We start from the raw sequence: 12,340 nt of genomic DNA, 5'->3' as shown, positions 1-12,340 counted from the left end.
CTAATAAAAGTGGGATGAATGATAGTCCTCGTCGTTTGTGTACTTCTTCATTGTAAGGCCATTGATGAACGCGAAAGTTTAAATTAATTCATGATGTGAGAAATAATTGTCTCCCTGCTGATTATCATGATCGGAAATGCAACACAAAAGAAAATAAACGTGTTTGGCCTTGATTGGGAACTGAGTTCAATGTGTGCAAAACATGATTAATGTAATTTCCTGTTGTTGTTGGAGAGGCATTAAAACACAATGCCCTATTGAAAGCACGCAGAAGCACACATTTCTGTCCACAACGTTCCTCAGGTCCAGAGATTTCTTAAACTGGTCTGCAAGAAGAGAACATTTGACCTTGTTATGACCTATAGACCTGACCATTCATCATACTGGAGATCCTTCATCCCGTCCCCTTAAGCTAACATACTGCGATTATAGCTTAATTAGCATTACAAGCTGTAGTAATCTGAGGGTGTAGACCTAATAGTCTGCAGGCCCACGTGGACATAGCAACTAGGAGTAATGTTCTAATCTACTGTAATGGTGATCTGAAGCATGAGGAATAAATTGGCCCTGACCCACACACTGCCTCCACTACCAGCCTCTTGTCACAAGACTCCCCCAAAGAACATGGAATTCATCTCACACACACGATAGGCCAACAGAGCAACTCTGTTCAGTGGCGCTATGGCTACAGCTTTTAGCCAGAGCTAGCCAACCAGACAGATATGTGGTGGAAAAGCAACAGCGTAGAAACTAAACGTTTTGGATGAAATGTTTAAGCAGTCGGATGGAATAGGAGGGTCCTGATGAGGATGTTTAATGGAAAAGTAAACATAATTTGAAAGGTTGTTTATTCAAAGCTAAATCCCCATTAACATCTTATTGAAGTCCTTGATATGAAGTATCAACTTCATTCATAATCATGGCCTCCTGCCTTGCTAGTACAAAGCTGTACCCCGCTGGCTGTTTTGGTTGGCCAAATGTCAGTATTAAAAAAGGATTGGGATACGGTTAACTCTAACCCTATTAAATAATGTATGAATTCATACCTTCGTTAACATGAACACCAATAGTAAGTAAATTATTAATATTAACTCATGCTAAGTAATGGTTGAATATTGTACCCTTATTGTAAACTTGTCAATTTGTCACCTATAGCTATCATCTCAAGTAAAGCAACCAATTAAACAAGACACCCAACAGTTGGAACAATAGAACATTTTATTATCATTTAACATTTGTACCTAATGTGCAAATAAACCATTTTAAGTTGTGTAAAACGTTAAAAATAAAACAAATACAAAATCATATCTTAAGACTTCTAACATGGGGAGAGTCCATGACGCCCGTCACGCGGGGGTGGCCTACGAACACAGAGGAGAACCGAGACAGGCAGTGGACATCCTTGGCCAGGAGGGACACTCAGCAAAGGACAGCAGGGCAGAACCATCCAGGCGTCACCAAAACGAACAGCACGGTACAAACACGACTTCTTACCGGAGTAACGGGAATAAGCGGAGAAAAGAAAGAAAAACAAAACGGAAAAGCACTTGGGAGGCCCGGGGGAGGGGGAGGGGTTTGACGCCCACTGATTGGTTAAAGCACTAATGATGTCACAAAGGCTTGAGGTGCTCTCAGCGGCAGGTGCTTTTGAATGGCCTCCGGGTGTGTGGGAACACACAACGTCACGTCTGGACCGGCGACGCGGCGGTACCGTCGGTCGTGTGTTTGGGCACAGTGTTGGGTGTGGGGAATGTGACACAGAACTACGTTTCAGACAGAACGGCTTTGGCTTGCTCGGACATCCCACCATGTTTCACACCAAGAAAGTTAGCAGTGGTTTGCAGTTGGTTTCAGGGGACACGCCACAAACACCAAACATCTAAGTACCAATTGATCCAATGCATATTATTCGTCTTTTGGCACATCATGTCTAGCCTGCAATTTATGACCGCCATTGGCGACTTTCTAAGGAAGCCGATTTGGCAGTGCTTGTGATATCTAGGAGTGTTGCCAAGTGCAGGAATCTTCATGGTATTTCACACAATGCTGCGACTCCAATTCAGACACTTTGGAAATATTCCCTTGCCGCATAAAAAGCAAAGGTGTAGGTATATTTCACAAATGAAACAGCTTTACAGTAGGTCTTATTTAAGCGCTAATATCAATAGGTTCTATGCGTGTATGTTCCTGCACTGCACGTTTGTTAACAAAAGCACACTGTGACGACCCTTAACCATGTACAAGACAGAGTTAACTTACAGTAGCTATCATCGGTGCATAGACAAAATTGGAAGAGGTGTAGCAAAAAACACCAAGTTATTGCTTCAAGTTCAACACCTCTCGTTGTTTCTCTTTTGATTTCAAAACACCTATAGTAATTCCCACAAATACATTTTGAAGAACTGATCAAAAGTATAGCATTCGAAACTGATCCAACCGCCGAGCCATTCTCTCTCCTTAAAAAAAAACATCAAATGACTTGCATTCGTTAAAATGTGTGTTTCCCTCCCTCACATACACATGACCCACGACGATAGATGGCTTTTACTCTAAAACAAGTAAAATAGCACATTTAACGCGACGGAAAACACAAGTAGCACAATATCTGGCCAAAGGTGCTCACTGTTTCCAGTTCTCCATACCCTGTAATCAAGAACTATTCTTCAGCAACGAGAGAGGGTAACAAGGGCGCACACAGGAGTGGTGTTCAACAGAGTGGTACGATTGGTGCCATCAGCCTACACTGAATGCTGAGTGCAGATGGCATTGTCTGTCACCTTGTCTCCCGTGGTCTTCGTGAGTCCCGGCCGGCGCCGGCGGTGGCTACGCGGTGGGCCGGTACGTCTTGCTCTCCCTCTCCTTGCGCCTCACGTCCTCTCTGAAGCAGTAGGAGCAGTAGTGATCTGTCTCCGGCCTGCCGTAGAAAGAGCAGTCGTCCCTCTTGCAGCGGCGCTGAGGGAAACAGTACAGGTAGGACCCCCCGGGGGTCGGACCGCCCGCTCTGTCGTGGCCGAGCCGGGAGCGCGGAGAGGGGTCCTCCTCGTCGGCGAACTCCAGGCAGTCGCGGACGTCGCCCGCGTTGAAGCCGTTGGTGTAGGTGTGGGACTTGTGCTCGGCTGGCAGGTTGTACGCCAGGCTGTCGACAGTGCTGACGGTGCGCACCCCCGACAAGCGCGCCGGGCTGTAGCTCTGGGAGGACAGCGTTCGGTTCTGCTGGGGGTATGTGGCGCATGTTTTCAGGGAGCCCGCCGCCCCGGGCTTGCAGGGGTTCTCGCGGTAGCGGGACGACTGCATGTTGACGTCCCGCAGGTGGATGACGCTGTGCCTCTGGACGGGAGGCGTATGGCTGTAATGGGCGGACACGGGGATGGACCCGGGCCTCTTGGCCTCCAGGCTAGGGGAGGGGTAGCTGGGAAGTGAAACAGGGACCGGGTGACACACCCGCTGGGCCATGGGAGGTGTGGGGAGAGGCGGCACAGAGACTGGGATGGAGGGCACTAGAGGAGTAGGGCTGTCCCGGCCCTGCACCTTGGGGCCCAGTAATGGCTGTGAGCTTTGGCTGTGGCTGTGGGTCTGCCTGTGCGGCGGCAGGATTGGAGAACAGCTGACCGGAGGGGAGCTGTCTACTCTTTCCTTCTGGGCGATGGCGTCCTCCTGGTCCACCTTCTTCCCCACCGGGCCCGGCTTCTTCTCCTCGTCCTTCTTCTGCTCCTGCTCCTGGCTGAAGCGCTCCTGGGCGTTGCTCAGGTAGTAGCTGATCATCTCCTCGTGGAACTGGTGCCGGTGGCTGGTCAGCAGCAGCCCGGCGAAGATGAACTTGCGCTCGCCCTGCATCGCGGCCCTCAGGATGTTGACGCTGAGCGTGACGTCGGTGCTGTACCTCCAGCTCTCCGGCGTCCTGTCCCCCAGGATCTTCCCCGCGCCGTCCGGCCTCTCGGCGGGGGAGGTGCTGGAGACCTTCTCTCCGTCCGTGGGGGAGGGACTGGTGACCTTCTCTGAGGAGGTGGAGCTGGTGGACTGGCCGGACTCCTCCTTGCCGGCCTTGCTGCTCTTGGGCTCCCTCTTCTTCATCTTCTCTCCGGCCCCGGTGTCCCCGGTCCGCCCGGGCCCCGAGTTGGATTTGTTCATCTTGCCGTGCACCAGGCCGCCTAGACCGCCCATGTTCTTTTTCAACTTGATGCCGAGGGTCTTGCTGAAGCTGCCCAGCTTGTTGGCCACCGAGTCGGCCCGGTTTCGCTCTTTGTCCTTGCGCTGTTTGTCCTTGTCCTTGTCGGGCTTGCCAGCGTTGATGTTGGAGTTGCTGCCCACGGACTCCCGGTCCGAGTCGATGGACTCAGCCAGAGACCGGACGTCCTCGCCTGCCGAGGCGGTGGGAGACTCTGGCTGAGCGAGAGGAGCCTACGAATCACATCAAATACAGAAATACATTTTTAAGTATACCTGGTTTCACCGTAGTATCATCAAAAGTAAGCTGGCCCAATGGGTTTATTTGTAAGATTCATAGACTACCACTATCACATACTAATGCAGTCCCCACTGCCCTAGTTTACGTTCATGTTTATTTACTGATCTATACATTATGTATTCGTGGATTAAAGGTGTTACCCTTGTTTCTGATGGGATTCGGATCCAGGTTACATTCATGTAGTTGTGCAGCAGATTCAGTTTAGCCTCCAGAGACAGAATGAGCCTGTAAGAAGATATAATAACTATTAAATAAAGGCAATTACTGATTAAGGTAAGGTTCACAATCAATATTAGAAGCATTTTTTTTAACATTTGTTGAAATTCTGTGAACGTCTCAATAGCAATCAATGTTCAAATGCTCTGGCAAAGAAAAATAAGAAATCCGCTATCTATATCTCTGTTGGAAGTTGAGCCAGCACACTCATGTCATTCAGCCCGAATGACATAATTGGATGGCTTACCTGTCCGTCTAGATACAGACCCGCCTACCTGTGAGCATTCCATCCGTGCGCTCATCGCGCATGACCAGAGTCTTCCACAAGGCTAGGCAGATCTACTGCTGAGCTCTAAAGCTAGTCACGGGAGGGAGGCCCGGGATTATATCGGTTGGTTTAAAATCAAGCTCACTCTGGCTGGTTGCTCAGAATTGCCTGGCCTACCTTTAAAGCATGTACAGTAACTTTGAAGGTTAATCCATATTTACTAATCAAGTCATTGGCTCATTGTTCTACAAACAACATGTACGGCAAACTGTCAGATGCCTCATTTAAAGTAGTGTGTAATAATGGACCCTCTTTAGAAAATATCTATTAAATAGTTACGGAGGCAAAACTAATTGGTAGGTATGACAGGGAGGAATGTGGAACACACACCGTTTCTTACATAAACCCAATAAAGTCAGCAAAGGCCGACACAAAGGAATTCAGTTGGAGTGAGCAGATTCCAGAGACCGAATCTCTCACATGACTTCCAATACTCCCTCCAACTGTCTTTCCCTTTTTTTAACCCTGCCTAGATTGACCAAAACTGGGTCGTTTTGGAAATATTCTTTCCATGGAGCGGTTTGGTGGACAGCACCCTACCAGCGTTAGTATACCGGTAGCAGTAACTGGTATTAGTCATACCAGTAGCAGTAGTAATACAAGTATAACCAGCACATACTTGGCTAGCTTGGTCTTGTCGGTGTCATCACTCCCCCAGACCCAGTCCCTCCCCGGGTCAACGGCGTAATGGAGGGCGAGCAACTTGTGCTCCGAGTCCGTCAGGGGAACAATGGCTAAAAGAAAAAAAAGACATCAGCATTTCAGTTCAGTCGGACAAAATTGGTCATCTCTATAACGTACACAGCCACCATGCTGACAATGTTACAAAGGAAGACAGCGTTGGATTCCATTACACAGCAAAACAAAATCGACGCCAAATATCTTGCACCCATATGCCTGTCATCCTATCACAATAAAACTATGAGTTATCCACTTCTGAAACCGCTTTTAATGCAGCAGCAATCCTAATGGCTAGAGCTCATGGCAGCCCTCCAACCATTAGTGCTTTGAATGCCTCACTTGAAAGAGCTTAGAGCACCATATTAACCCATCAATAACTTGCATGTCTTCTTGACTCCACATTTGTACATTTGTCTGAAAAAGTGATCCAAGCGAGTCACGTATAGTAGAAGCTAGATCAGGGTGTACTTCTGTCTGTGATACTGAGTAGACCCTGAGCATCTAGCCCAGAGCGGTAGCATGCTGACCTAGCATGGACTCACATTAACAGTTGGACAGTTTTAGCACTGAAATGTGTATTTGTGTGTCTGTATGTATGTAGTATGTATGTGTGTAACTGTATGCGTATATATATATGTATGTGTGAAGTGGCTCGATGTGTGCTCCCCCTCCCTTCTCCCTCCCTCCACTTCTTCCACCTGAAGGCCCCCCCTATAGGCTGGGTGTTGTGGGGACAGTGTGTGTGTGTGTGTGGGGCGGTGGGGGATGTTTTTCCTGGTGACAGCAGACGCCCAGCCTGTTCAGGCCCAGGACATTCCAGCCCTCACTGTCAGTCCCAGATGGAGCTTGCAGCCTCCTTCCTGCTTTAGCAGCTCTGCCAATAGGCTGCTCCTCTGCGGTGCCGGCTCTCTGTAGAGGAGGACTCACTGCAGAGAGCCGCGGCCCCTCCTCGTTCCACGCTGGCTGAGCTGGAAGGCTATCAGATTCAGGTTCCCTTATCTCTGCCCCCTCGCTCTATCGCTCACTCTCATTGTGCAGGGCAGGGCTCAAAGGGCGCGCAAGAGCTCAACCCAACCCGGAGCTTGTTATGAGTTCTCCACCGTGTCTGACCGTACCACGCAGACACAAGGTAAATTAGACAATCCAATCATCCGGCCCGATGCCGTGTGTCTTCCCCCGGTCAGGAGTTCCGAGGCGTCTCTGTCATCGGTTCTCCCCCGGAGTTTCGTTTGGTGATAATCAGATTTCAAGTGAGCATCGCCTGTGTCTCTGGAGCACAGCAGGGCCACTCTAAGGTCAGACTGTGAGGCCCGCCAAGAGACAATGGACTCTCCGGAGATGCCCCCCCGTGCTACTGGGTGGGGATCCTGTCCTCCTCCCACAAATCAGCTGAACCAAACCGCCCCCCCCCCCCAAACCGCCCCTCCCTGTCCGCACGCAAAACCGCAGATTGAATCGCGTGTGTGCAAATGATATCAGAGCATTGCTGCGTTGTGAAGCGAGTGAGCTGTGGAGGGTTGGAGGTGTCAGTGGCTGAGCACCAGAACCACGGTCAGGACATTAACCTCTCGTCCCAGTGAGCAGCTGTTGAAAAGGAGTTTGCGGATTAGGACAGCACTTAGGTCGATTGATTGCCTCTTTGACCAAGGCGAGGGCTGAGGTTTTTCGCAGAAGTCCAACGTCGTAACATTCAGACACGTTTGAATTCCTGACGTCAGGCCCCTATGCACAGCTGCAGACTGAGAGGGCCACAAATCACCACAGGAAACAGCAGGAGGGAGAACCAAGCACATGTTTTCTTTCGCCTCACACATTTTCTACTGCGTAAACACAGTGTTTACTGGCGTAGGAACTGCATTGAAATAATACATGGAAAGAACCTCAAACCGTGTTTATACACACAGTGGATCACCACATTGATTCCGTTTACAGTTGATCTGCAAGTCCCCTCATGTCTTTACGTACTGAGATACAAGGACTACGAAACCAAGAGGTGGTGCATGGGTTTTGCCACGTTGTGTAGGTGCATAATTGGGAAGGTGGTCTTTTCTTTAAATACCACTGTGGCTCATGAAGGGATAGCCCCAGCTTTCTGTAGGGCTGGTCCTGCTTACAACTCGTTGTTAAACCCCAGGCCGGAGTGGTCCAGGGCAGCGGCGATGAGCACCGGTCATTATCACATTAACTGTAAGGGAGGCGGGCAGTCCTCTCCGTGACAGAAACATAAGCCCTGGTTAAGGTTCAGCTCAGTGCAAGACCCACCAGACGTACCGTCCAGGAACCAAAACAAACTCTGCGCCCCCGAGGAGGGAAAAAAAACCTGCTTAGAAATGCAGAATTTGAAAGAGAAAGAAAGTCTTCATTCTTCAGGAAAAAAGGAGAAAATCCAGGGATTTTCTTAGCCCTTCCCTGCATGGCGGTCTCACCGACGGCGGACCACCATCAAAGAGCGGGTGGCGTGATGTGTCAGTGGACTCGGGTTACCGCGAAGGGGCTCCTATAATCTATCCACCCATTGAGCTGAATACAGGGCCAGTGTGTTCCCGGCTGCCTGGCACCTGAACACACACCGATACCACCTCGTGGAGCGGGGCTGGGGGGAACACAGTGTGGTCGGGCCTGGAACAGGGAGTGTATCTCTCTCTCTCCTCCGAGGGCAGGACTGGAGGAGGGGGAGACGTCTTGGTGTGGTTTCGAGGGGACACCTGTTTCCGTGGTCAAACTCCTAGAGTAGGATGAGAACGGTGTTGAGTTTGAGGGTGCCCCCAGCAGTCAGCTCCGTATTGTGTCTAGTCTAGACATTACGGAGGTTTGCCTTATAGCACAATGATCTACAGATATGCTATGATGCGTGATCACACACACGATGATCTGCGTCTGATTATGAATCTGCAAATGCCTGTGATGAGGCAGTGCATGGTGCTGTACACACATAAAGGAGGTGACTGCAGACAAAATGTTCTCTACTCCCGGCAAGGAACATCATGTACCAGAGATGAAGTAGGGTTACGCACTGACTTTGTGATAGAGGGACTGATGCTTTATATTGGCCGCATGCGCCATCTTGTGGTGGAACTAAGAATTACCCTTAGTGAAGTCAATCCCCGGTGAAGAGCAGAGCTTCAATGTATGACTTTTGCAAAGAGGCTGAGTGACTGGCTGGGTGGGTGGCTGGTTGGCTGGCTGACTGGATGGCTGGATGTCAGATGGTTTAAACCTCTGTGTTCTTGATAATGGTTCTAAGTGGTTGTACCCAGATTTAATTACTATGTCTGTGTCTGTAGGCCAGGAATAGCACTTTACCCAGGCCCAGAGACAGCAGGAAAAGCAGACAAAGACAAACAGAGAGAGAGAGAGAGAGAGAGAGAGAGAGAGAGCGAGAGAGGGAGCGTGAGGGCCAGTTCCTGACACAAATGACCAGGGTGTTCCGCCCAGAGGAAGAGATACAGAGGGGTGCTGTGACTACCGAGGCTGGTTGTCAAGGAGACTCAGTCTGTTTGTCACCCTTTAAGGAACTCCTTGTGAGACCTCAGACCTGGCAATGCCTTCCCAACAGGAAAGTCAAAATTCCAAATAGCCAGCAGTTCACAGCCCTCCCTGCAGGATAGAATAACAGACCCGGGCGTGGAACTAATCCACTCTATAAAAGGCACCACATATTTAATTTTGTGGTGGGAAATGCAAGGTCATCTAAAGCCCCTGCACGCTTTTTAGATTCAAGCCACTAGTTTACTGAGAAACCACAGCAGTGTGCATCCAACACTGGTCACACACTAATGGCTCAGAGGTCTCTCTCTCTCTCTCTCTCTCTCTCTCTCTCTCTCTCTCTCTCTCTCTCTCTCTCTCTCTCTCTCCTCTCTCTCTCTCTCTCTCTCTCTCTCTCTCTCTCTCTCTCTCTCTCTCTCTCTCTCTCTCTCTCTCTCTCTCTCTCTCTCTCTCTCTGTGTGTGTGGGGGTTATTCCCTGGTTCCAGCTTCTGCCTGGCCTGCCTTAATAATGCATAAGAGGTAATTAGACTGCGGCCTTATGCATTATTCATCCTGAGCTGGACCAGCCTTTTGGCTCTCAAACTAAGCTGAGGTGTAAAAGCGAACTGACCAGCTTCAATTTAGCTCCATGTTTTGGGCAGTCCGAAGCTTCGTTTCCCATGTCTCACACAACATGCTTGACATTCAAACGTTGTGCCTCTGACCAGCACCACGATGCACATGCATTGATTGTGCGTTCAAGTAGTGTTCAAGTAGATGTATTGATTTGACCTTGATTCAACAGGGTGAGTCCAGGGCCGTAGCCAGGGTTGAAAAACATTGAGGTGCGGGGGGCGGGGCTTCAGATGCGTGGGTTCGGTTTTGTTGGAGGGGATGTCGTCGGCTCGCGCACCCCAGTTTACTACGAGCATGTGTGAGTCTCATCAAGGCTTAAGCCCCGCTTCTCCAAGAGAGACCTGATGAGCAGCATCACACCACACTGACGCAACGTGTGCGTGCGTGCGTGCGTGCGTGCGTGCGTGCGTGCGTGCGTGCGTGCGTGCGTGCGTGCGTGCGTGCGTGCGTGCGTGCGTGCGTGCGTGCGTGCGTGCGTGCGTGCGTGCGTGCGTGCGTGCGTCGGTCACCTTGTTCCCTCTGCTGGTCCCTCTGCTCCATGGACACCAGGGCAGAGAAGTGTGCCTGGTCGTAGGCCAGCACCAGCGGGGAGCAGTGGCAGCGGCTGGGGGTGACCTCAAGGGGCAGGTACAGCCCCCCGAACGGGATAGGGGCGAACGCTGCAGTGGGGGTACAACGAGGAGACGTCTAGGTCAGATGCTTTTATTAGAGGTTTTCCAATACGGTCATTTATCAGTCTTTGTTTCCCTGTACTTGTGCTCTGAAATCCACACCCATGTGTGTGGATGGTGGCTGGTTTAAAGATCCCATATCATGCTTTTAAGGGTTAATAAATATATTCAGGGATACTACTAGAATAGGGTTATATCCCTGTGAAATACGCCTTATTATTCACTGTTTATTTCTGCAAAACCTATTTCTTATTTGTATCATGTCGCGTTAAGGCTCCCCTCCAAAGTAGCCCAGTCTGATGTGATTGGTTGGACGCCTTTGCACCAGGATCTGCAGATTCACACCCATGAGAAGTTGTAAACAATGTAGGCCGGGAGTACGTCACACTATCACAGAAGTAAAGTTTGAGCCTAAATGAGCTGTTTCACACACTTAGCAAGGGGCATTCTCGTTGGGCTTGAACACTCCCCATGGCTCTGACTTTCTAGCTTAGAAGACGTAAAACATATACATGCGGCATATAACAGTCTAAGGTCACGTTTATACGTAGCAGGGTATTTATAGAAACGAATATTTCCCCCCCTCCGTTTTCAAAAATAACATTGTGCACACAACATCGTTTTCAAAAAAGTTTTCAAAACACATAAATACGCCGTCGAGCGCCATTATAACTATGGCAAACCTATGGGCGGCAGTGTAGGGAGAAGGATAAAGCCATGCAAGCCAATCAGAATCCTCAGAATCAACAACAATGAATAACACAAGCGTCTTCCTGTAACAAACAAACTGTAAACATAGGGCGCTCCTATGACGTTAAGCATTTCCTGGCGCATAATGTGACGCTTCAGAACCTAAAACCCTGTTTCTCCCCGTTGACACGACAACACATAACCAGCGTTTTCAGAAATCTCTACTTTGGCCGGATTTTTTAGAAATTATCGTTTTCTGTGACAAAAACTGTGTTTTCGTGTAAATGAGAGGCAAAACCGCGTGGAAATATCTGCGTTTTCCCTTCGTGTAAACGGGGCCTAAAGCAAAGGGAAGAGCCTTCAAGCAGCCTCACCCAGCCTGAGTCGGACTGATCGGACTCTGGCTGGGTGAGGCTGCACACCTAATCTGCATTGGGCAATCAATGTGCACAGGTTTAACCAGCAGTGTGTTGATGCTGATTAGGAGGTGTACCGTGGTGCCATGTGCCAGATCGTCCCTGAGTTAGGAGTTGGCTAGTTTAACCTGTTGCCCGTTGATTGCTCAATGTACAACAGGTGTGCAGCCTCACCCTCACAGTCCAGTCAGTTAATCAGTCAACAGGTGAGGCTGCTTAAACAAGCTATGATCCACGCATCCATTCCACAACGTATAATATTATATTGAATTGATTTAATCTTACAAGATAAGACAAGATGGTACTTTGTTGGTCCCAGGCAGGAAATACACATTGTCAGAGGGCCTCCGTTTATTTGTTTGAAAATGTATCGTCGTTCCGTCTGTGTTTCTGTCGGTGCTTCTGTCGGTGCTTCTGTCTGTCCCGTCTGTCCTTCTTCAGGCACCATTCAAGATACAGCGTCTCAATGAAAGCCAACAGCCACACTACGTCCACACCAGTGCAGACCACACTGCAGCCCTGATAGTAACCTTACATTCACACTACATGCGTCCGTCGACGGATGACAGGGTGCGTGTCTAATGTACAGGGGACTAGTCTTTGTAGACGCAGCCTGCATCCCATCAAATCACTTCCCGCTAACAAAGCCGATGTGTGGATATAAATATAAGAGATCAGGTGACTAAAAACCACAGAGCCGACATAACGGACGGACCCACAATGCATTTGGAGAGCGCCCCATGCAAAGTCAATGAGATCCGTCGACGGACG

The 12,340-nt window shown here is 49.5% G+C and overlaps 1 protein-coding gene across 1 annotated transcript in view; it reads right to left on the bottom strand.

Annotated features, from left to right (window-relative positions):
* Positions 1–1,207: 1,207 nt before the first annotated feature.
* The window catches only part of otud7a (OTU deubiquitinase 7A), a 35,264-nt gene continuing 24,131 nt past the window's right edge, over positions 1,208–12,340 (bottom strand). Inside the window, exons 10-13 of the mRNA XM_056599041.1 lie at positions 10,302–10,451; positions 5,629–5,743; positions 4,606–4,690; positions 1,208–4,398 (exon numbers count right to left, since the gene is read on the bottom strand). Coding sequence (XP_056455016.1) covers positions 2,824–4,398; positions 4,606–4,690; positions 5,629–5,743; positions 10,302–10,451 — 1,925 coding nt within the window. The 3' untranslated portion in view covers positions 1,208–2,823. The remainder of the gene's footprint in view (positions 4,399–4,605; positions 4,691–5,628; positions 5,744–10,301; positions 10,452–12,340) is intronic.

Source organism: Gadus chalcogrammus, chromosome 9 (genome assembly GCF_026213295.1).
Source record: "Gadus chalcogrammus isolate NIFS_2021 chromosome 9, NIFS_Gcha_1.0, whole genome shotgun sequence".
NCBI lineage: Eukaryota > Metazoa > Chordata > Actinopteri > Gadiformes > Gadidae > Gadus > Gadus chalcogrammus.
The sequence above is the reverse complement of the archived record's forward strand: the minus strand, read 5'-3'. Positions and strand labels throughout refer to the sequence as shown.